We start from the raw sequence: 25,938 nt of genomic DNA on the forward strand, positions 1-25,938 counted from the left end.
AGAAATAGAAGGGACCTCAGATATGATTTAGGCCAGAGGTTTAAAATTTTTTTTTGTCCCATGTATTTCTTTGATAGTCTAGTAAACCCTATATAGCCCTTCTCAGAAAGCTTTTAAATATATTAAACAAATCCCTAAGATTATGAAAAAGATTATAGTGATCATATTAATAATATATTAGTTATATTAACTAGAATCATTAAAAGCAAAACAAAAAATTCTCAGACTCCAAATTAAGAATCTCTAACTTTATAGATAAGCAAACTAAGCCAGCACACATTATAGCAAAATAATATGAAGCTGGAGGAAATCTCAGAAGCCAAATGATCCATCCCATTCATTTTCTGGATGTGGAAACAGAGATTGAAAGATGCTAAGTAATTTGTATCAGTCAGGTTCTGACCCCAAGTCCTCTGACTCCAAATTCCTTTTGCAGCAAATGACTTGCTTAAAGTCACACAAGTTTTAAATAGCAGAACTAGGATTTTGCTCAAATGATCATCCCTTTCATCAAACTATATCCCCATTTTATGGATGGTTTTATTGCTTATAGCATGAATAGGAAACATGGGGCAAGAAATTAATATTTTTGAACAATAAAGCACAACTTTGACACAGTTGACGATTTGACAATTCATTTAGAATTGATGCTAAGAGAAGGAATGGAATTTAGTTGGGTCAGTAGTGGAAACTTAAAAAATTCTCAGTATAAAAGATTATATGAAATATGTGGATTTCTATTAATATAATATCTTTTTCTTTTACAGGACAAATGACACCTAATGGCTTGGGTAAGAACTGATATTTTTGGATTCTTATTTGTTGTACCTATTTGTGGAAAATTATATGTTTATTGCTCATACATATTTCTTTTTCATTTTTTATATTTTTCTCAATTGCATGTAGATAAAACTTTAATAATTATTTTCTGATATTTTGTGGACCATATTCTTTCCCTCATTTCACCCTTCCCTATTCTCCCTAAATGGCAGTCAGTATGATATATGTTTTACATGTGTAATCATGCAATAAATATTTCCTTATTTGTCATGTTGTGAAAGACTATACATATTGCTTATATAAGAGAAGAATTCATGGAGGAAATAAAGTGATAATTTGACTGCTTCAATCTGCAATGAAACTCTATCAGCTCCTCCTATGGTGACAGATTCTTGTGTTGGTCATGATTCCCTTGGAGTCATGCATATTCCTAAGATTACTGAGTCAGATGCTCTCAAAACAACAATTTTCATCACTAGGAAGGTTTTTGATTCAATATTATTATAAAATAATTGATAGAAAGTTCAAAGGGTAATTACTAAACTGACTTTTATACTACAAAATGCATGTATATAATTGCTGTTGAAGTATATAGATGGATTGAAACCTCCTTTTAAAAGCTTTTTGAATTACTCCATCTATATATGTGAGTTAATTGGGGTACAAAACCTTATTCTACAACAATGAACCTGGTTAATTTTGTTGATATATTTTTACTATTCTCTTAAATGATGGAATAGAGCAATTTATTTAATCTTATTCATCTACTATGTGAGCTAGCATCTGAGAATCAATCTTGTAATTCCAAAAAATCTACTAAGATGATTTGGATAACAGTTAATAAATTATAATCATTGAAACTGAGATAAGATATGTGATTTTTAAAGGAAGATGATAAAATCAAAATGAATGTAGCAAGGAAAGGAAAGAAGGTTAAAAATATTTACTCTTAAATATATACATATGTGTATATATTTAAGAGTTCAAATTTGACCACAGATACTTCCTAGCTGTGTGACCCTGGGCAAGTCATTTGACACCCCCATTGCCTAGCACTTACTGATCTTCTGCATTAGAACCAATACACAGTATTGATTGTAAGATGAAAAGTAAGGGTTTTTTTAAAAGCCATTGCAACCTGCTTAGTGACCAGCAAAACCAGACCTTTCAAGATTTACCATACCTATGTAAAATTTTAAACTGGCATCCTCATTTTAAAAAAATCTGACTCAAGTGGCAGGCATGAATATATAATAGATTTCAGAGCCTGCATCAATATTAAAGAACATAATTGGACACTTGGAATAAGGGAGAAAGTTTGTTTTCAATACAATTTGATTAGATGTCATTTCTTCTCCAAATTTCAGTGATCAGAAATCCCCAATGGCAAGGGTCTAACTTGCTAAAGGTATATAAAATATGATAACTATTAATATTTTGGATCAGTAAAGTCATAAAATAGCATTGAAACAATACTTCAAGGTTTTAAGTTTGCAGATATAATTCTACAAAGTGCCCTACCTTGGTTACTTCTAAAAGGAAATCATAGTCAGTGTATACGGTGAGATTTCACATGTGTTTGTGAACTGAAGTATTTTTTACACTCTTTATTTCTATTTTCCCCAGTTTTATTTATAGATTCCTCTCTTCCCTTCTTTGATATGTCTCTACTCCATTTTATCTCATTTTCCTCCAAGTTCTTTAATTTCTTTTGCCCTTTTCCTCTGACTCTTCTAGTCACTTCTATAATAATTTTCAATCTCATTTTTCTCTCAAACAATATAAATGAGGTATCAAACTGAATGAAGTAAAGCAGCTTTAGGGAATCCTGCTATTTCCCCACATTCAGTGTTCTAATGACTGTGGCAAAGGTGGATGAAAGGTTATTAGGTGGCACAGAGGGTAAAGTGCCAGACCTAGAGTCAGTTTGACTTATTTTCCTGAGTTCAAATCTGACCACAGACAATTACTAGCTCTGTGACCCTGGGCAAGTCACTCAACCCAGTTTGCCTCAGTTTTCTCATCTGTGAAATGAATTAGAGAAGGAAATGGCAAACTACTTCATGAAGGGTCATGAAGAGTCAGACATGAATGAAAAAAATACTGAATGATAACATCTGAAAATTGAACACAATCATTAAGATTTGAACTCACACCCAGTAAGTTCATTTAAAACATCTTTGTTACAATTCTGGCAACAAACACAGCAACAGAGATCAGTTCTGTTATTCTTTTCCCACATAATTTTGCACTTGAAAATAAGATTTCTCTGTCTTAGAAAATGCTCTTTCCTTGTAGCTTAGAGGTCATTATTACAAATTAAAAGAAATGTTGTTTTTTCACATAGTACATGAATGAAATTCATATTGAGAGATTATAGGGAAAGAAAATTTAAGATAATTCTGACTAATTGAACCAAATTTGAGGGGGAGAGATTCATATTCAGTAAGAGAAGTAGAGGGATATTCCCAATGTTTTGTGGTTTATTGTATGGACACCAATTCTGATTAAAAAAATACATCCTTTGAGTTAGCTGTAAAAGAAAGAAAAATGACCTTTTGAGGCATTTAAAAAATGTAAATGATTAGTTGTTTGAATTCAAGGACTCTTAAAAATAAAAGTTTTTGTTCATTTGAATTCAACCTGTCCTTTGCAGTCTCTTTGTGTAAGTTGTAACACCTCAGTTCTTTTCTCCAAACCTTCCTATTTCTCTTTCCTCTTCTCTACTCACTTCAACTTTCCACCACTGGAAACTATTCTCTTGTCTCCACCAACTCTTATTTTTTTTTCAACTGAATATTCATTTTGGCAGATCATTTATTTTCTATTTATTTTGGATAGATCATTATGGTTATAGACAGACATGGTGGAGGGTCATATATTGCTTTCCATTTTGCTCATAAACTATCATTTAGCCTTAGATAAGAAAATAATGACAAGTTGGGATTAAGTTCTGCTCAGTACCCATGTTAAGATGTCTGTCATATATAACTTTTGTTTTGCTTTCTTCTGCCCACCATTATATAGCAGGACCAAGTGAAAGTGAAAAGCCCTATACTCCATTTCCAACTGGCCCACCACCTACTCACTCCACTGCATCCTTACCCGCAAGCATCTCTGAAAGAGAAACTGGTGCCACAGGGACCATTCCTCCTCTTAACCCACATATAACTCCAGGTGGTATATCCTTAAGTTCTGGCAATAATGTCAGAGCTTTTGAAAGAATGTAATTTATTAAAAATTTTATTAGGGTAATACTTAACCTTTTATATATTTTTATTTTTATTTTGAAAGAGAATTTATTTAGGTGAATTCTGGGAGTTACATATATAATTAAGAGAATTACACATTTCTTACAATTATATAATTCTGGGAATTAGCACCTGCCTAAATGTGAGTCAAGAAGAAAAAAAGTGCTTTGATAGTTCTTGTCAAAGTTTGGAAGGACCAAAGAACATGTCCAATTCTTTCCAATTTTCATTTTCTCTCCCTTTACTTCTACTTACAAGGACCATTTGTATTCTCCCAATGTAACCAATATTCTCATGCGGTCTCCTGATTGTTTAAAATTTCACATTTTAGCACTTAAAATAGAGAACTTCAGTTGAAGGGATCTTAATTAGCTAGCATGGTAGAAAGAGACTCATGTGAACTGGTGGTCTATATTGGGTCCTAAATGTGGGACAGAACATCAGGCCAGGACTGGCAAGAGAAAGTCGGAATTTCTTCACTAAATAGATAAATTGAGCTATGGTGGTAAATTTGTTGATGGGAACTCATACCCACACCATCAAGGTTTGCTTTTATAGTACTGAAGAGCATTGAGATTTTTTTTTTCCTGTGGAACATATGCTTAATTTTCCTTAACCCTAAAATGAATAGTTTGTATTCAGTGACCTCTAACTCTAAATCCTTATGACTATGTGAATCATAGTAATATGACCAAACATACACTCTCCTGGTTCCACTTGAGCCTCCCATTCATTGGCTAAATTAATCTGACAGACATATCCCCCAACTAATTTTTTTTTCAATTCTTGGCTCAAATCAGGAAGGGAACCTATTTTTTGAGGATTCTTAGACCATGCTGGGCTCTAGGAATGGATCTAAGGGATTAGATATTTTAATAATAACTATGAAATATTTCCATGAACTTATAATATCCTTTCCTACCATGCCCAGCGGCCAAGCTCATTTCATTGCAAAAAGCAACATATGTGGGATCTTCCTCAGGAGGGCAAATTATGCTGAAAGTGACTTTTCATGAGTGGTTCCCTTAGCCCAGTAAATTCCTATGCAACCTCAGCACTGGAAGAGATGCTCCATATTGGCCTTAGAGGGAACAGGCCAACAAAAGGTTGCATTAAGAGGGGAGCTTTCGACTCTCCTATACCATGTATCTTCTGAATCAGATGTAGAGAGAGTATTACATCTTCAGAGAAAATGAAGGACCCTGCCTGGGTCAATGGCAGATATCCGCTTCTTCTTTATTCCTCTTCCCTGATGTCTTTTCCAAGGATTTGATTGGAGAGCCCAAAATGGACTCTTTTCTAAGGCACTAAATTTTGAGGTTTAACAGAGTAAACATTTCAATAGAGTGTAAAAAGAGAAAAGCAGAGGATCTAAAAAAGTCAGCCTGTGTTCTTAGTTTGGCAGATGAGGATATGTTCACAGCACAGGAGGACCCATGGAAAATTCTACTTTATAATTTCTTAGCATTTGAGTCAAGGCCCAAGTCAGGGAGAAACTAATGAAACAATTTTACTTTCTTACCTCAGGTGCACCACCAACCAAGAGCACTCACCTTACCACGCACGCAGTCTCTCAAGCTCCTTCTGATGGATCTGTCAATCAAACACTCAGCAGCAGTCCTGCTGTCCTTACCACACTCATCGCTGATAGAGCGAATAAATCAACAGGTTTGCCCAATTCATTTTTATGTGGCAAACCATACCCACGGTGACCTCCCATTTGTTCAGAATCTGCTAAGACATTTAGATTTTTAATCCTTTGTTAGTTTTAGTCTCACTTTTAGGATTATGACAATCAAGCAAAGGCCCAAATACTATATTTTGAGAATCTATTAAGGATGAATAGGCTTCTTTGTACCTATTGTAAAAGGTAATACTACAATGATGAATACTGAGTCTTTCTTCATATTTTAAGACAACATTGTACATGAAATGATCTCTTATTGCTCTTAATTGAAGATTAGTGTATTCTTAGTCTATTAGCCCAGCACCCATATTCTTATCCTTTTCCCCACAGATCTCACCCCTACTCTAACTAAGCACAATATAAAAACATGTCTTCTGATTGCTTAATAAGATTAGAGGGCATATCTCTGTTGTGATATGTACAGCTATAGAGGAAAAGGTTCTGGATTTGGAGGACTTGGATTCAAAATCTGCCTCTGATTCCTACATCTTATTTCCCATTAGGCAAGGTTATTTAACATGTCTGGTACTCATGTTTGTCATATGAAAAAAGGAAGGATTTTGGACTCTATGACCTTTGAAGAATTTTCTATGAATCCATGGGGCTTAAGCTTTCCTGAGTCATAACTAGGTCACGGTTACTGGAGCTTTCTCCAGGGCATAAACATTTAGAAGGCACTGATAGCAAGTAGAGTCATATGAGCTCCCCAGCCAGTTATCAAGAATAACTCAACTAAATTCAACAGATAGGAAGCCATACTTTAGAGGAGTTTCTTTCCATCCCTACCCAACACACTCTGCAATATAGCAACCTCTTCAAAGGTGATCTTGTCTCAGATGATCGCTACTCACATAAGATTCTGTGACTTTCTTCTTACTATCTTACAAATTAATTTGGCTTTAAAAGCTGATTTTGGGGGACTATTTGTGGCATACCCTGGATTGTGTTTTAGAGTACTTGCCTAATGTACCAGAACTGTCCATGATGGTTCTGCTTTTTCCATTTATTCTCAATATTTAGAACAAGTGAAGTTTGAAGTCAGTGTTTCACATATACTCTAGGGCCTAGAAATGAGGGAATAAATTGGAAAAGTAATTTTGTTGCTCTTAGGTTCTTTGCAGATGACATTATAATGTTAGCTTTGAATTTCAAATATTTTCTTTTGTGTGACAAAAAAAATAATATTTTCAATTCCTTCTTTACTATAGATCATATACCAGAAAGGCTTACACCCACCTCTTTACCTGCAGACTCGAGCTCTGCATCAGTAACAGATCTCAATCCAGCACGCAACAGCTCTGCTGTCCTTCCTACACTCACTACTGCCATCACCATCACTGATAATACTTCAGGTTTGATTCTTCTTACCATTAAACCTCCATATATGATGGATCTTGGTAATTCTAGAAATGAGTCTGGCTCACAGAGAATGCCTTATCATATTGAATTCTACTTTAGAAGCTTGAGAATATATTAGCACTAAAAGAAATTTTCTTCTCAGTTGGTTGCTCATTGAGCATTCTTCCTGGTGTTACATGTTCATTATGAAAATCTGATTTTAATACAACAAATAATGATTATACCATAGAAGCTAAGGATATTGTTTTCTAAATGTTAACCAAAATGTGCATTTTAACTACAATTTATGGTAAGCAATTTCTATTTTTGCTTGGATTAAGCCAACTTTTTAGAGGAAGCATCACAAAAAGTTGGCCTTGGAATCAGGAAACTCTTGGTTTAAATCTTGCATTTGTCAATGAATAACTGTATGATCCTTTACAAATCACTTAACTTGCATGTCTTTCAGGGAAATTCTTAGAATTTTTCTACTTCATAAATTGATTGTCAATTGTATTGATGATATATGTACATATATCATACACACACATATATATATATAGTGTTTTAAGAAAATAAATTGACTTCTTGAATTTGTGAGAACATCTGTTTGCTTGTATTTTTAATTTCAAGAGTAAGTCAGCTATATTTGATATGAAAAAATATTTAAATGGGCATTGTTTCAGATTTAAAAAACAATCCACTTAAAAAAAAAACAACCTTACCTTCCATCTTGGAATCAATACTGTGTATTGGTTCCAAGGCCAATCCACTTTTTAAAAACTTGTTCCATTTTCCATTTCCAAATAGCAAGCTCATTGGTTAATGGTCAATTTTTCCATTGCTTTCCTTGCAGATATTTCTGATCCTCCAATTGCTCCAACAATCATAGCCACAGCAAGCAAATCCTCAAGCACTATCCCTGTCACGGACACTTCAACAATAGGTGACAAACTGACACTCAATCATTGCAATCATAACACCTTCTGCATGGAAATCTCATGAAAGAGCCCCAAATTTGTTCAACTTTCTTTTGTATTTTTCTGAACATAATTGACAATTTTCTCTTCAGCTGCTGGGGAACAACAATAATGAAAAAAATCAGGATTTGGGGGGTACTACAGCCAAAGTGTCTAAGCCAATTATTTTCAATCTTGCCATTGGTACAACTTACATTTTTATGATGAAAAAATGGCTTATGTAAACCTTATAATTAGTTCAGTGGAATGGCTAACTGAGCCCAAAGTTGTTGTTTTCTAAAGTCAACCCAGATACTAACAAGGAAAAAGATCATTGTGTAAACTAGAGTGGTCTTATGATTGAATAACTAAGGAAATATCACTGGTGTCTATGTAACTTCAAGAAGGCAGATATCTGGAAGCAGGGTAGCCTTCAGAAACTAATCATCAGAGAATTTCACTGTGATGCTACCTTTCACATCTCCTTTAAATTCCAAGGTTCTGAATTTCAACAAGGAATGTTTATAGAAATGTTAGAGCCTTCAACATCCTTCCCAATGTTATATTATCTTGCAGGAGTCACATTTGCAAAAAATTTTGAAGTAGTATTTTCTGAGTTGTTTTGAAAATTATTAACTTATCTCAGTTCTATCCTATGCAAGGAAGTTAGAACCCATTAGCTCCTGTCACTTTCTTAGTATTTCTTTCCACTGAAAAACACATTTTCATGTGGGTTTCTTCAAGTCCTTAACTCTCATCTACATGGACAAGGTGGATCCCCAGAAGCTGGCTGCATATTCCCTCAGGGATATAGAGATTGGGAATATCTGCTATTTATTAGCTCAGGAAACCTTGATAGTATGTCTACTCCACATTATTATTTGTTGATACCAATTAGCAGCCAACCTTAATGAAGTTAGAGAAACGCATTAGACTAAGGTAGTATAATAAGAACAATTGGCACAAAACACTCTACAACTAATACATATAAAGTCCAGGGGAAAGTGAACTTAAGCTTAGAAAGATCATGTAGCAAATATGTATATCACAACTTCTAGTTGCTACACATCTCTCTTTTTGTGGAGTACTCATGAAGTCCCTCTTAGGCATAGTGCAGCTTTTATATGGGGCATATCGGAGTTCAATGAATCTTCTGTATTTCATTATTTCTACTCTGTTCTTTGCTCCCAGTGGAGATACAGCCACCAACCACTTTTGTCTCGAGAACATTGCTAGTGAAAAGCCCAAATCCTCTCACAAGTATGGAGAGTGAGGAGGCCTAGATCAAGAATTAGTTATTCTCCTCCCAAGGGTTAGACTAGAATGCTTTCCACTAGGTCAGTATTTGCTTTTAAAACCCTTAGGTTCTGAATCAGGTGGTTGTTTAGTACAAATCCACAAGAGTATGACCAAATTCCTTATACAATCAGAGCAAACTTCCTGACTGATTTATAGTAATGTTTTCTCATCTGGCTGAAATATCAGAGCATAATGTCTTATCATTTACTTCAAGTAGGTTGGCATAATTGTCTAGGTCAACCGCAACTCTTATGTCATATAGGAATCAATATTATACATATAGCCTTTCTGTTACTGAGAATTTTGAGATTTGCTTAAATCTGAAAGGAACTTTGTCATTTTCACTTTGAGGGGGAAAGCATGAAATATATAGCTATGCAACTTCTCCAACTAGGTATTTCCATTGATCCATCATTTATATTTGCTGAAAAAAGTAAGTAAAAAGTTTTGGAAAACCAAATCACTGCCAATTATTATGTTAATTATAGAAAAAGCATTGGACTTGAGAACAGGAGAATTGGATTTGAGTCCTGGCTCTAACATTTATCAGCTGTGTGAACCTCATTTACCATTTTTCCTGCCTAGATATCACTGTTCTCATGTACAAGTGAGAGGGTTAAATTGTATCAGAGACTTATATGATATACTGAAAGGAAATTAGAAATCATTGCTATAAATCCACTCCTTATACCAATGAAACCCAGAGGACATGAGTGGTACAAGGTCATCCAGGTGCTAAGTGGAAGAGCCAGGATCTCAACTCAGGTTTTCTATTTTCAAAGTCTTATGTTTCCAAAGGTCCCCTTTATTCTTAAGAGTCTATGATTCTATGTCCATTGATCATCATTTATTATAATTTTTACTAAATGGTGGGAATGAACATGAGACCTGAAGACAGAAGATAGCAATTCTGTTGCAGCTTTAGAGAAATCAGTATGATGATTTATTTCTTTTTTTTTTCTCTTCTAGCACCTAGTTCAAGACCTGTTCTATGTGGTAAGTTTAATAAAGGGAAAATCTTGCCTTTGACATGTATTTCAACTAATATTTATCCTTGTTTCAGAGGAAGAGTTTTCCTTGATTAAAAGCTCTAGCTATGCTCTCAACCCTGTTCTAGGCTAATTGCTCTGGGCTTTTCTCAGTCTTTTATTTTATCTCTCTCAGGTTTTATGATCTCTCCCTTTCCACCAACTCCTTTTCTTCTTTTACATATTTTGGTCTCACCTATTATTTAAAAAAAACAAAACAGTTTCTTCAACCTTCTCCATATAAGAAATAGTTATTCCCCACCACCATTCCCCACAACAATTACTTATCATGATGCTAATTAATATTTTTACCTAATTCAGCTTCATTAAAATAAATACTTAATTGAATGGCAATTCTTCCCCTTTTCTTGATCTGCTTTCTGACAGCACAGTCACAACTTCCCTTGCCTTAATTTTTTTCTTTAAAATTCTTCTCAGTTTTGTCATATTTTTATTTATTTTGTTTCTGTATCACATTAGATATGATGTATATGCATTCTTTTTCTCTTCCCAGTAAAATCCATCACTTATAACCAGGATAAAAGAAAAAAAAAAGGAAAAACTATGGGCCAGGCAACAAAACTAACCAATATATCAGTTGTATCTGACAGCATAAACAGCATTCTCTACCCTCAGATCCCACCTCTGTAATGAAGGGAGGGAGGTTTGTTCCTTAATTTTTCCCTGGCACCAAATTTGGACTTTATAAATTACATTCCCTTCCTTCCTTCCTTCCTTCCTTCCTTCCTTCCTTCCTTCCTTCCTTCCTTCCTTCCTTCCTTCCTTCCTTCCTTCCTTCCTTCCTTCCTTCCTTCCTTCCTTCCTTCCTTCCTTCCTTCCTTCCTTCCTTCCTTCCTTCCTTCCTTCCTTCTTTCCTTCCGTGCTTGGGTTCACAGCCTTTCCTAATTGTGTTTGAACTTAAAGTTTCTCCATAATTCTACTTTTTTTCATTACAAATACTTCTATTTCAACAAATCAATCAAAAAACATTTGGGACTTAGCTGCTCTGTTTCACAATATCATACATTGAACATTTCCTAGTATCCCTTACAGTTATAGTAATAGGACCATTCAAATACTAGGGTGTTGGTCTTCTCTCTGATAATCCTAGATGTAACTCTTTAAAATCTGCAGTTGAAGGATCCACCTGAATTATCTTTATTCTCTTATAGCACACATTCTGTAGGCAGCCATTCAGAGGATCCACTCTCTTTTTGTGTCACCTTAACACTAGTCAAAGTGAACCTAACAAGTACTTCTCTAATCTAGTCAGGATTATAGTCTTCCCTTGGCAAAATTTGGATTGCCATTAAAGTGCTTTACTATGGATTCAATCCTTTTAACTATGACTCAGTCAAGAAGAGGATATTAATGGTTTAAGCCCTCTTATCTTGAAACTCTGTACTTAAAGTGCTTCCTTAGAATTCTTATTTTTCTTCATCTGCACACATGAGTTACTAGAATGGATTCTGTAGTCAGGCAGAGAGCCCCAAACTCCTAATATTTCCCATTAATCCAGATATGGGCATTTTCCATCCAATACAATAGTTTCACTTAATCCAGTGGATGAGTAAGCCCTCAGGGCATTGCAAAATTTATTTACCTTAACACTAGAAGGATCAGACACTCAAATGCACTTTTAAAAGAAATTTGAAATTTTTCATCCTTACTAATTTCTTTATGGATTAAACAAAAATAGTGTTAATTGATGCCTCTTGGTCCTCTTAAAATTTTTCTCCTTTTGTTATGGACTTGGGTAGGATTATTCAAATGAAAAAAGTCATTAAGTACCTGCCTTAATTGTCAATTATTCCCCCCCCCCCCCAACCACTGGTTTGGAAATTCATGTTTAGAAATTCATGAGGATTGTTCAGGATGATAACATTTTCCTAAAGCAGCCTAGGATCTCCTTCCTAGGAAAAGAAGATAGCTATGCAGGATATATTTGTAATTAATCAGAATATGATCATTTAAAAGTGTTCAATCTGAAATTAAACTTAAATTCTCTTTTTCCTTTCAGATCGATTCAAAAATATTTCTGTGACTTATGAATACAATTTTAGAAAATTTACTGCATGTGTTAATATTACTGAAAATGAGACCAGATATTTATACCCAACTTCTGATGGTTGCTATGGTAACCTCACTGAATGCTCTTCGATCAATATATATGTAATACCATGCCCAAATGAAAACTTCACATTATATGTGCCACCAGGTAAATATCTATAATTAATCATTACGTTCACTTCTTTGACTCACAAAAGTTTATTTGCAGTTATCTATCTTCTTTCCATCACTGAGCTCAATCCCATACTAGATTTCTGCCCCATCTCTCCCTTCACCCAAAATATTTAGTTAGGAGCTTCCCAGTGACCACAACCACCAAACCTCCCTCCCACTTTTAGGAGGCTATGCCCCTGCAATACTTGTACTCTTTCACAAGTTTGAGAGTTCCATAAAATTGTTTGCCTCTGAACCTTCTGGATCATACATCAAGGATCCATGAATTATATCAGTGGGAAGATCTCAGATCTAAATTGTAAGTGCTCTCCAACTTAGTACTTAGCCTTCATTAGAGGTTATAGCTTTTAAAAAAATGATTTAAATGTTATCCTATGTTGTTCCTGGTGATGTTTCTCTGAATTTCTATAGGCTCCTACTCAGACAACAGAGAGATAATCCATGTCTGGGTTTTTAGCCCAAGCCTTGCTAGATTTAAAAACCCAGACTCTCCAAGTATAGTCTTTAAGAATCCAAGGTAATCTCCCTGTTAGAAAGAAGTATCAAAGAAGATTCGGGTGGAGGAGGATTCTGATTTGAAAACAGACAAGCAAACAAAGCCAGTCTCCTTTTAACTGAAGAAAACTTATTTGTCCTTAAATGTCTTTTGTTAATCTATAAGTAGTTAACAAAAATCCAAAACTTTTGGACAAAAATTTTTATTAGTGGTTTCTTATAGTCATTTATTTTTATTTTTATCTAGAAAGTTGTTTCTATCTTGAGCAAGGTTAGTCATCCACCTGAACTATTACATTTTATGATTACTTAGGGTTAACTATAGAACTTGGCAAATGGTTGCATAAAAGCTTACTCTATCCTGATAGAAGAAAATTATTTTTGCTAACTGTCCTAATATCTATAAGATGAAGAAAAGATTTGTCCTCTAATCCATGTCACAGGAATACTTCAAATATTTGTAAATTGTCTTAAGGGCCATTGAAAATATGAAATGTAAGTTAATGTAATGTAATATAAAATAATATTTCTTATTCTATACCTCAACAGCTAAAGATCAGTTCAACTTGGTAAACATAACAGAAGTTGAAGAAGCAGATACTTCTATTAGTTTAAGATGGACTTATAACAGGAATTTCGATTGCACACAGCCTTTAATCTTCAGTTTTGAATGTAAGAATACATTATTACTGCGTAATGCCCCCTTGGATTCTCTGCAGGTTGTAAAATATATTTATACTTCCTTGGGTTCTGGATTTACATAGCAGTTACTTTGTATGCCTTCTAGACATCCTTTACATTTAAGAATATATTTAATAAAAGCACCAAGAATTTTTAAAAATTATCAACACTGAAATGAAATTAAGTAGATTCACTGGCATTTATAGAGCCTCTAGTAAATGTTCTTTACTGTGTGGGAAAGAAAGTGCATAATAACAAAGGGAGTGAAAGACTAGCTGACCTAATAGAGAAAGCATTGCTCATAGAGTCAGGAAAGTCTGAGTTCAGATCTTGCCTCAGATTCTTGTTTGCTGTATGACTCTGAACAAGTCACTTTGCCTCTGTTTGCCTCTATTTTCTTAACTATACAATGTACATGATGATTATCACCTACTTCACAGATTTGTTGTGAAGCTCCCATTGTATATGTAATCTGCTTTGCAATCCTAAAAGGCTATTTTTGAGTAATTTTTCAGTCATATCTGATGCTTTGGGACCCCATTTGGAATCCTCTGGGCAAAGATACTGGAGTGTTTTGCCATTTCTTTCTCCAGTTCACTATGCACATGGAGAAACTGAGGCAAACAGGGATACGTTGCCCTGGGTCACACTTCTAGTAAGTGTTTGAGGCTAGGTTTGAATTCAGGAAGATTAGTCTTCTTGACTCCAGGTCTGTTATTCTATCCACTTTATTACCTAGCTGCCTCTAAAACACTATAAAAAGTTATTATTACCCTAGAATGAGTTAGAAAATATACATTGACTCATTAAAGAGATCACTTTATTTAATATCCTGTCATAATGAAACAACTTGAAAATATAACAAAACAACGTGTGTGATGTAGGCTTGAATGTTGATATTATTTATGTTACTTATTTGCAGTGTAGCATAATAATTTAATTCCATTTTAACTGCTTAATATTTTATATCTTTTGTGATCCCTTCATTGTATATTGTAGTAAAGTTAAAGTAGTTTGGTACATGATAAAGTTCAATCATGATGAAGGGAAGTTTATCAGCCAATCATCCTTCATCATGAGATTCTTAGAAGGTAGAAGTAAGCTTCTATGTTAATGTAAGATAAGTTGAAGACTATCATGAGAAGCATATTCTGTTCCTTAGAATCTATGGAATCCAAGTATATGCCAGAATTCCCCCTTACAACTCCATCGTTCCACCCGAAATCAAGGCATTTGATGAATTTGTAGAGTAATTGCAAGTACACATGTGATAAACAGTATCCAGGTTAACTACTGCAGGAAGATGAGGATAGTCCAGGAATCTAGTCCCAGTCTAACCAGCATATCAGGCCCAAGGAACAATGGGACACTGGAAACTGGAGAGAAAAGCACAAAGGAAGATGAGTTGAGGTACTGCTTAATCCAAACTAGATTCAACAGGCAAGTCTAAGGCCATATTTGTGAAATGAATGGGAACCCAGACATGATGGGCTGAGTCCACCAAGTAGCAGCCATCACTTTCCTTTGCTAGGTCAAAGAGCAATAGCAAATTGAATAAAATTGAAAGGTAGTCTTCAAAGTCACAGTAGAACAGAAACTTCAAGGCTCAAGGGTTATTGAGAGCCAATTATTTTCTAAGTCATCTCTTCCAAAGGTGGATAAGTGGATATTTGTAAGAGATAGCCCTTTTCACCTTCTTTGGTGTCTTATGTTCAAAGAGCTGATTGAAAATGTGGAGAGGGGATTGTTAACATATTGGATTAATGCCTGAAAATATGATAATTATTTCTTCCAGGTAAAGATCCAAATGGCACAATACACTCAAAAAAATCAGAACAGTACATGACAAAATTTAATAACTTGATCCCTGATACTGATTATATTTGCCATGCTTCTGTTAATTATGAACGCCATCTTGTTCAACAAGACCAAATCAACATTAAAACAGACTTTAGAAGTAAGTATAGCATTTAATTTTGTAAATGTGGAACTTTCCTCCTTTCCTATTTGCCCATCTTAACTGATAATAGAAGGATGAAAAGATGTGGAATTGGAGGGAACTTTTTTGGTCAGGTATACTTTATTAGATGTGAGATCTTGAATAAGTCATTTCAGAACTTTGAGTCTTTTTTCTTTATTTGTAAAGTGACAAAAATGTTTGCCCTACTTATTTGGCATAGATGTTGTGAGGATTCAATGGCATAATACATGGAAAATGTTTTGTATTTTTGTTTTAATGGTATTGGATCACATGAACTTTGTATGAGTGGTGACATGTTTTATGGGATAGAATGCTAGCCCCAAATCAACTGGATTCAAGTTCTGAATCTGTCACATAATGACTGTGGGACCAGAGGCAAGTCACTTAACCTTTCAGTGTCTCTAGACAACTTTTTTTTTAAGGCATTCAGAGTTAAATGACTTGCCCATTGTTACACATCTGGGAAATATCTGAGGTCATATTTGAACCCAGGTCTTCCCAACTCCATGTCTTGCACATTATCCATCATGCCACCCTGTTGCTTTCCTGATTCTCTTAGACGACTTTTTAAGACTATAAAGAAAAGTCTTCTTGAGCTTCCAGGTAAACATGGCGGCAAACTAGACGTGAATCGCTTCCTCTCCCCAGCACCCAATGAAATAGACTACCTCAAAAGAAAATAAAAATCATCTTTGGAAGAATGGAGGGGCTCTACAGTAGGGCCCAGCACTGAAGGTATGTGAGGTTTGATCATTTCCACACTTTAAGAAGGAGAAAAAGTTCGCACCCAAACGTGATCTGAACTACTCTCCCCCACCTCACCTATGGAACCAGATTCGGGACCAGCGCACCCACCAGATACAGTGAATGAGTGAGGGACATCTCTGTAGTGAGTGGGGGGCACACCAGGGTCCTTGGGATCTAACTAGGACTGCCAGGGATCTACCCCTGAGAGCGGTTACACAGGAGACCCCTGCGCACTGGAGAGCACAGACCATGGGTGTTCTTGCAAACTGCAGATGCTGGAGAGACGCCATAGCCTGCCTGAGGCTGCTCCTCTCTGTAGTGAGTGGGGGGGGCACACCAGGGACCTTGGGAACTGACAAGAATTGCCAGGGCTCTACCCCTGAGAGCGGTTATATAGGAGACCCCTGCACACTGGAGAGAACAGACCGCAGGCACTCTAGCAAACTGCAGAGGCTGCAGAGTGGCCAGAACTTGCCTGAGGCAAAAGCCCCGCCACATAACTCCACAGAAAACCTGCCCATCTCACTCAGATTTCTGATTAAAAAGGAAAGAGAAAACCACCAAAGGGATGGCTCATTGTGCCCAAGACAAACCCTCCAAAAAAAAAAACAAGAAAAAAGTGACTCTTGAAAACTTTTATGGAGGGAAAACCCAGGTTATAGAGGAAAAAGAGGATGAAATTCAAACAAAAGAAAAACCTTCCCCCCAAAATGCAAATTGTCCACAAACTCTAGAAGAATTCAAATTGGAGCTTATCCAAAAGATGGAAGCCTTCTGGCAAGAAAAATGGCATAAAATTCAAAGAGAGAACAACAGTCTGAGAGACAAGAACTCCCAATTGGAGAAATAGCTGGAAGCCACAAAAAGCAGGGGAGACCAAACTGAAAAGGAAATCCAGTCTTTTAAGACCAGAATTAAGCAACTGGAAGACAATGATCTTGCAAAACAGCAAGAATTAATAAAGCAAAGTCAAAGACCTAACGAATTAGAAGAAAACATCAAATATCTGACTGACAAGTTGACAGATCAGGAAAACAGAGGAAGGAAAGACAATTTGAGAATCATTGGTCTACCTGAAAAACAAGAGATTAACAAAAATATTGATGCCATACTACAAGAAATAATCAAAGAAAATTGCCCTAAAGCTCTTGAAGAAGGGGGCAAAATAGAAATTGAAAGGGTTCATAGAATACCCTCTATACTAAATCCCCAAAAGAAAACTCCCATGAATGTAATTGCCAAATTCAAGAGCTTCCAAGCTAAGGAGAAAGTCTTACAAGAAGCCAAAAAGAGAAAATTCAGATACAAAAGAGCACCAATCAGGATCACACAAGACCTGGCAGCTTCCTCGCTAAAAGACCGCAAGGCCTGGAACAAGATATTCAGAAAGGCAAAGAACTGGGTCTTCAACCAAGAATCACCTATCCATCAAAACTGACTATATACTTTCAGGAGAAAGAATGGGCATTCAACAAAATAGAAGATTTCCAAGTATTTGTAAAGAAAAGACCAGAACTCAGAGGAAAGTTTGACATCCAAACACAAAAAGCAAGAGAAACATGAAAAGGTAAATATGAAAGAAAGGTAAAAGAAGAAAAATGTTTTTTTTTTTCTTTTATTCAAACTCTCTTATATAAGGGCTATAATTAGATCAAATTATATATATAAATATATGGGGAAAATGTTATGTGTAACTCTCAAAAATTGTATGCATTAATAGAGTAATCAGAAGAATCACTCATAGGGAAAGATTGGGCATTAAGATGATTTGGATAAAAAAGGAAAGAAAAAGGGAGAGGGGAAATCGATGATGGTACCAAGATATACTTGAAGAAATAGAAATAAATTAAATAGAATAATCTTTGTCACCCAAAGATACACACAGGAAGGGGAGGGCAAGAATTCTCTCATAAGAAGGAGAGGAAGAGAGTGCTATGTGGTATTACTTAAACCATACTCTCAGTGAAATCAACTCTGAGAGGGAAGAACATCTAGATCCAATGGAATCTTGAATTCTATCTCATCCAACAGGGTAAGGGATAAGGGAAAACTAAGGGGGGGGGGTAGGGGGTAGGGAGTTCAAAAAGGTAGGGAAGGAGAAGGGGGAGGGAAATTAACAGATGCCGCCCCAAATAAACAAGAAGGAAACGGGGCCAGAAAGGGAAGCATAGCAAGGTAGGGGACTAGGGGGACAGGTTTAAAGAAAACCACTGGTTTAAAAGGTTATAGCAAAAGAATAAAGGTCAGAATTAGGGGAGGATATAAAAATGCTGGGGAATTCACAAGTGACAATCATAATTTTGAATGTGAATGGGATGAACTCACACATAAAACATAGATTAATAGCAGAATGGATTAGAATCAAAAACTCTACCATATATTATCTTCAAGAAACACACATGAGGTGGGTAGATACTCACAAGGTCAGAATTAAAGGTTGGAGTAAGACCTATTGGACCTCAACTGACAGAAAGAAGACAGGAGTTACAATCATGATATCTGACAAAGCCAAAGCAAAAATAGACCTGATTAAAAGAGATAGGGAAGGTAAATACATCCTGATAAAAGGGAGTATAGACAATGAAGAAATATCACTAATCAACATGTATGCATCATATGGTATAGCACCCAAATTTCTAATGGAGAAACTAGGAGAATTGAAGGAGGAAATAGATAGTAAAACTATACTAGTAGGAGACCTGAACCAACCACTATCAAATTTAAATAAATCAAATCAAAAAATAAATAAGAAAGAGGTAAAAGATCTGAATGAAATCTTAGAAAAATTAGAGTTAATAGACATATGGGGAAAAATAAATAGGGATAAAAAGGAATACACCTTCTTCTCAGCACCACACGGCACATTCACAAAGATTGACCATACACTAGGTCATAAAAACATGGCCTACAAATGTAGAAAAGTAGAAATAATAAATGCAACCCTTTCAGATCATAAGGCAATAAAAATAATGATCAGTAAGGGTATATGGAGAGCCAAATTAAAAATCAATTAGAAATTAAATAATATGATACTCCAAAAATCAGTTAGAGAACAAATCATAGAAACAATAATTTCATTGAAGAAAATGACAATGCTGAGACATCCTTTCAAACCTTATGGGATGCAGCCAAAGCAGTACTCAGAGGAAAATTGATATCCCTGAGTGCATATATTAAGAAATTGGGCAGGTTAGAGATCAATGAATTGTACATGCAAATCAAAAAACTTTAAAGTGAACAAATTAAAAACCCCCAGAAGAAAACCAAATTAGAGATCCTAAAAATTAAGGGAGAAATTAATAAAATCAAAAGTGATAGAACTATTGAATTAATAAATAAGCCTATAAGCTGGTACTTTGAAAAAACAAACAAAATAGACAAAGTACTGGTCAATCTAATTTAAAAAAGGAAAGAAGAAAAGCAAATTAACAGGATCATAGATTAAAAGGGGGACCTTACGTCAAATGAAGAAGAAATAAAGGCAATCATTAAAAACGTCTTTGCCCAATTATATGACAATATGCCAATCTAGGCAATATGGACGAATATTTATGAAAATATAAATTGCCTAGACTAACAGAAGAAATAGAATTCTTAAATAATCCCATACCAGAAAAAGAAATCCAACAGGCAATCAAAGAACTCCCTAAGAAAAAATCCCCAGGGTCTGATGGATTCACAAGTGAATTCTATCAAACATTCAAAGAACAGCTAATTCCAATATTATACAAGCTATTTGACATAATAAGCAAAGAAGGAGTTCTTCCAAACTCCTTTTATGACACATATATGTTACTGATTCCAAAGCCAGGCAGGTCAAAAACGGAGAAAGAAAACTATAGACCAATCTCCCTAATGAACATAGATGCAAAAATCTTAAACGGGATACTAGTAAAAAGATTCCAGCAAGTGATCAGGAGGGTCATTCACTATGATTAAGTAGGATTTATACCAGGAATGCAAGGATGGTTCAATATTAGGAAAACCATCCACATAATTGACCATATCAACAAGCAAACCAACAAAAATCACATGATTATCTCAATAGACGCAGAAAAAGCCTTTGATAAAATACAACATTCATTCCTATTAAAAACACTAGAAAGCATAGGAATAGAAGGGTCTTTCCTAAAAATAATAAACACTATATATCTAAAACCATCAGCTAAAATAATCTGCAATGGGGATAAACTAGATGCATTCCCAATAAGATCAGGAGTGAAACAAGGATGCCCATTATCACCTCTATTATTTAACATTGTACTAGAAACACTAGCAGTAGCAATTAGAGAAGAAAAAGAAATTGAAGGTATTAAAATTGGCAATGAGGAGCCGAAACTGTCACTCTTTACGGATGATATGATGGTCTACTTAAAGAATCCTAGAGAATTAACCAAAAAGCTAGTGGAAAAAATCAATAACTTTAGCAAAGTAGCAGGATACAAAATAAACCCACATAAGTCATCTGCATTTCTATATATTTCCAACACATCTCAGCAGCAAGAATTAGAGAGAGAAATTCCATTCAAAATCACCTTAGACAATATAAAATACTTGGGAATCTATCTGCCAAGACAAACACAGGAACTATATGAACACAACTACAAAACACTCTCCATACAACTAAAACTAGACTTGAGCAATTGGAAAAACATTAACTGTTCATGGGTAGGACAAGCTAATATAATAAAAATAACCATTCTACCCAAATTTATCTATCTATTTAGTGCCATACCCATTGAACTTCCAAAAACTTTTTTACTGAATTAGAAAAAACATAACAAAGTTCTTTTGAAGAACAAAGGATCAAGGATATCCAGGGAAATAATGAAAAAAAATTACAAAGGAAGGTGGCCTTGCAGTCCCAGATCTCAAACTATATTATAAAGCAGTGGTCATCAAAACAATTTGGTACTGGCTAAAAGACAGAAAAGAGCATCAGTGCAATAGACTTGGGGTAAGTGACCTCAGCAAGACAGTCTATGACAAACCCAAAGACACCTGCTTTTGGGACAAAAATCCAGTATTTGATAAAAACTGCTGGGAAAATTGGAAGACAGAGTGGGAGAGATTAGGTTTGGATCAATACCTCACACCCTACAACAAGATAAACTCAGAATGGGTGAATGACTTGAACATAAAGAGGGAAACTATAAGTAAATTAGGTAAACACAGAGTAGTATACATGTCAGACCTTTGGGAAAAGAAAGATTTTAAAACCAAGCAAGACTTAGAAAGAGTCACAAAATGTAAAATAAATAATTTCAAGTACACCAAATTAAAACGTTTTTGTACAAACAAAACCAATGTAACTAAAATCAGAAAGGAAGAAACAAATTAGGAAACAATCTTCATAACAAAAACCTCTGACAAAGGTCTAATTACTCAAATTTACAAAGAGTTAAATCAATCGTACAAAAAATCAAGCCATATTCCAGTTGATAAATGGGCAAGGGACATGAACAGGCAGTTCTCAGCCAAAGAAATCAAAACTATTAATAAGACATGAAAAAGTGTTCTAAATCTCTTATAATCAGAGAGATGCAAATCAAAACAACTCTGAGGTATCACCTCACACCTAGCAGATTGGCTAATATGACAGCAAAGGAAAGTCATGAATGCTGGAGGGGATGCGGCAAAGTCGGGACATTAATTCATTGCTGGTGGAGTTATGAATTAGTCCGACCATTCTGGAAGGAAATTTGGAACTATACCCAAAGGACAATAAAAGACTGTCTGCCCCTTTGATCCAGCCATAGCACTGCTGGGTTTGTACCCCAAAGAGATAATAAGGAAAAAGACTTTTACAAGAATATTCATAGCTGTGCTCTTTGTGGTGGCAAAAAATTGGAAAATGAGGGGATGCCCTTCAATTGGGGAATGGCTGGACAAATTGTGATATATGTTGGTGATGGAATATTGTGTTCAAAGAAATAATAAACTGGAGGAATTCCATGGAGACTGGAACAACCTCCAGGAAGTGATGCAGAGTGAAAGGAGCAGAGCCAGGAGAACATTGTATACAGAGACTGATACACTGTGGTTCAATTGAACATAAATGGGCTTCTCCATTAATGTCGGTACAATGTCCCTGAACAATCTGCAGGGATCTAGGAATAAAAAACACTACCCACAAGCAGAGGACAAATGGTGGGAGTAAAAAAAACCAAGGTAAGGCAACTGCTTGACTACAGGGGTTGAGGGGATTTGATTGAGGAGAGATTCAAAATGAACACTCTAATGCAAAAACCAACAACATGGAAATGGATTCGGATCAAGGGCACATGTAATACCCAGAGGAATCACGTGTTGGCTATGGGAGGGCTGGTGGGAGGGAAGTGGAGGAAAAGAAAACGATCTTTGTTTCCAATGAATAATGTTTGAAAATGACCAAATAAAATGATGTTTAAAATTAGAAAAAAATCAACACCCCAAATCCTATACCTAAACAAGCGATAAGTCTGAAAATTTTTAAATAAAATATTGAAATATCAGCAAAAAAAAAAGGGAAAGAAAGAAAGAAGGAAAGTAAGAAAGGAAAAAAAGAAAGAAAGAAAGAAAGAAAAAAAGAAAGAAAGAAGAAAAGAAAGAAAAGGCTTCTCTGCATTGATAGAGGAAGTTCCTCATCAGTATCTCCTTATGGGGAGAAAATCACAGGTACAAAACAAAATAAAGTCTTATTATTCTAAGGTAGCTCCTTTGTGAAAGATCTAAAAAAACGATCATAACTGAGAATCTTGAGAAGTTGAAGATGGGTTGTGAGCTACACTGTTAGAGGAAAAAAGTCTATTGTGAAATCTCAGATCCATTTAGTATTTAAGCATCAGTATGCTGGCTACTTTGGGCATAACTACAAATGAGCATCAAACAAAGCCTTATTATCATTATACTTCTTGGCTAAGTTCAAGATATGGTCATCCATGGTGGACCGTTTGATTCTATCACAATTTCAAACTCCTTTCATCTCTTTTTTAAACCTTTACTTTATATCTTAGAATCAATACTATGCTCTAAGGCAGAAAGTTCTAAGGCAGAAGAATGGTAATCGCTAGACAATGGGGGTTAAGTGACTTGCCCAAGGTCATATAGCTAGAAAGTGTCTGAGGTCATATTTGAACCCAGCATCTCCTGTCTCATGTCCTGTTTCTGTATCCAGGGAGCCACATAGCTGGCATCTTTTCTTATCTTTTTTGATGAGAAAGTTCAAACAGAAATGGTCTAAGGAGAAGTCACTATCCTACTTTAATTCATTTATTTAATGTACTACAGACTTTTATTCAACAGGAAGGTTTAAACAGTCATTTTAAAAAGGGAAAAGACTAGAAGCTCATTTTCAGTAGATTTACTGAAAGTAACCTCAAAACAAATCTAGAAGCAGGCAGGACAACAAAAATTACATGTGCATCTTTTTTCCCCATGATTTTGATTTTCTGAACTATAAGAATAATGGTCATTATTCTTGATTATTATATATTAGGAGGTCTACATCTCCAGAAGATTTAAAGAAAGTAACTAGAAATCTGATATCTTGCCACTTTGAAAGAGTCAAAAAGAACTGAATTTTAAAATGTGTGCTTCTCACACAGATACTTTCTAGATGATGTGGGCAAGTCACTTAACTACTCACTGCCTCAGCTACTCTCTAAGATTAGAAGTCACAGTCGACACCTGATCTCCATCAGTGGAGGTGCAGTCTATACCAGGAATCCTCCACATAGATAAAAGTCCTGTGTCCCAACTTTCCTCTTTTGGCCCCTAATCAGTAACATCACTCTATTTCTGTGTCAGATGACACAGCTATGCCCTTCTTTCATTTCCTGGAAAAAAGAAGCAGAAACAGAAGCAGAAGCAGAAGAAATTTTTGTAAATAAAAAGGGGAAATGTAAAGAGATGTAAAGTTTGCTTTGATATAACTGAATTTTAAAAAGTTTTCTAAAACTGTATCTTTTTATAACATGGACACTGGTATCCAGGTTAAATATAGACTCATTTGCATTTGCAATGAATATTTAGAATTTGAATTATTGTGGAAGATTAGATACCCCTTGATTGCCAGTGTTAGTGTACTAGGTAAGATGGACCATTAACAAAGGTTTGTATGGAATTGTTTTATTGTCCCTTTAGTGTATCCATTTTTTGATTTCATATATCAGTCTCTGACAAATGTGATTTAAGTTCTATAAAGAAATTTCATGCTTTTGTTTCCTTCACTGGAAAGATAATTTAAAAAATTTTATAACTTTTTGTGCTACAAAAACAATAATTGGCAGAAAGAGCAATAGAATTTGGAATAGCTTTGTAGTAATGTTTTTTATTATGTGCCAAAAATTGGTTGATTTTTTGTCAATTTTTTAAAAACTCAAGATTCTACAGATTTCACTGGGATTCACTGAAGAATGAAACCTCTATAGGAATGTTTGTAGACACATTTTCAAATTTACAAATGTTACTAGCAGTAACCACATTCTTCAGTCTTTCGTAGGGTAAATAATTATTTGGCCATTTTAGCCAATATCTATGAAAAGTGTCCTCAGTACTGTCTCTAAATTATGATCCTATTAAAATCCAGGGGGTGCTGGGAAGATCAGGAAAGCAGCACATGCAGAAAGAGAAGAGGCCCACAGCACTCATTGACCTTGCCTGCTGCAAATCAACACAAAAGAAGAAATCTCTAGATCTCATTTAGAATTATTCAGTTTTATTTAATTCAATAAGCATCTGTTAGTAGCAGTTACTGTGTTAAGTTCTGGGAATAAAAAATCAAAAACCAAAATCTAGTATCTACCATCTAGGAGTTTATGTTTTATTAGAGGGAAAACATGTACACAGAAAAGTATATACAGATGACACAAAGTAAATGCAAATTAATTTTCAGAGAATAAGGACATGAGCAACAGAGAGAAATCAGGGAAGTTTACATGAGGGAGGTGGCATTTGAGTTGGCTAAGGAAACTAAGGATTCTACAAGAACAGGATTAAGTACAGCCTACTATTTTCCAATAAAATGGTATTACGAACTGAAGCAGGTATAGAAAAACAAAATTATTAATTAGTTAATTCAAGCATGTTTCAAATGTATAAACATTTTGCACATTTATGTTTTCTTATCATATCTATAATTCCTTTTATAGCTCCTGGGGAGACTACCAATTTGACATTATCAGCAACTGAAACAGAAATGAACATTTCTTGGGTGGCTCCTTCTGGCACTTTTCATGGTTTTCTCATCCATAGTAACAGGTTTTCTGAAGGTAATTTACAATTTCCTGGGATTCTTGAAGGAATCATATTACCATGGAGATACCTACTCAGTTAGGGGAATTAAACTTGAATAGGAGAAGGAGACTATCATAATTTCTAGGATTTTCAAACTTTTGAAATAATATAACTAATAGAAGATCTTTTGTAGAATCATCTTTCTGAGGTGTTACATTCCAAGGCCCAGGCC

At 35.1% G+C, this 25,938-nt stretch overlaps 1 protein-coding gene across 2 annotated transcripts in view; it reads left to right on the forward strand.

Annotated features, from left to right (window-relative positions):
* Window positions 1-749: 749 nt before the first annotated feature.
* Window positions 750-25,938, forward strand: part of PTPRC (protein tyrosine phosphatase receptor type C) — a 69,966-nt gene continuing 44,777 nt past the window's right edge. The window contains exons 1-8 of one of the 2 annotated variants that reach the window (XM_056815689.1): window positions 4,005-5,699; window positions 6,927-7,070; window positions 7,913-8,002; window positions 10,284-10,310; window positions 12,363-12,560; window positions 13,631-13,753; window positions 15,558-15,719; window positions 25,622-25,741. In XM_056815689.1, coding sequence (XP_056671667.1) covers window positions 5,531-5,699; window positions 6,927-7,070; window positions 7,913-8,002; window positions 10,284-10,310; window positions 12,363-12,560; window positions 13,631-13,753; window positions 15,558-15,719; window positions 25,622-25,741 — 1,033 coding nt within the window. In that variant the 5' untranslated portion in view covers window positions 4,005-5,530. Of the gene's footprint in view, window positions 792-4,004; window positions 5,700-6,926; window positions 7,071-7,912; window positions 8,003-10,283; window positions 10,311-12,362; window positions 12,561-13,630; window positions 13,754-15,557; window positions 15,720-25,621; window positions 25,742-25,938 lie in introns of those variants that run through there. The other variant, XM_056815690.1, reaches the window with a different exon arrangement.

This window comes from Monodelphis domestica, chromosome 2 (assembly GCF_027887165.1).
Source record: "Monodelphis domestica isolate mMonDom1 chromosome 2, mMonDom1.pri, whole genome shotgun sequence".
Classification (NCBI taxonomy): Eukaryota; Metazoa; Chordata; class Mammalia; order Didelphimorphia; family Didelphidae; genus Monodelphis; species Monodelphis domestica.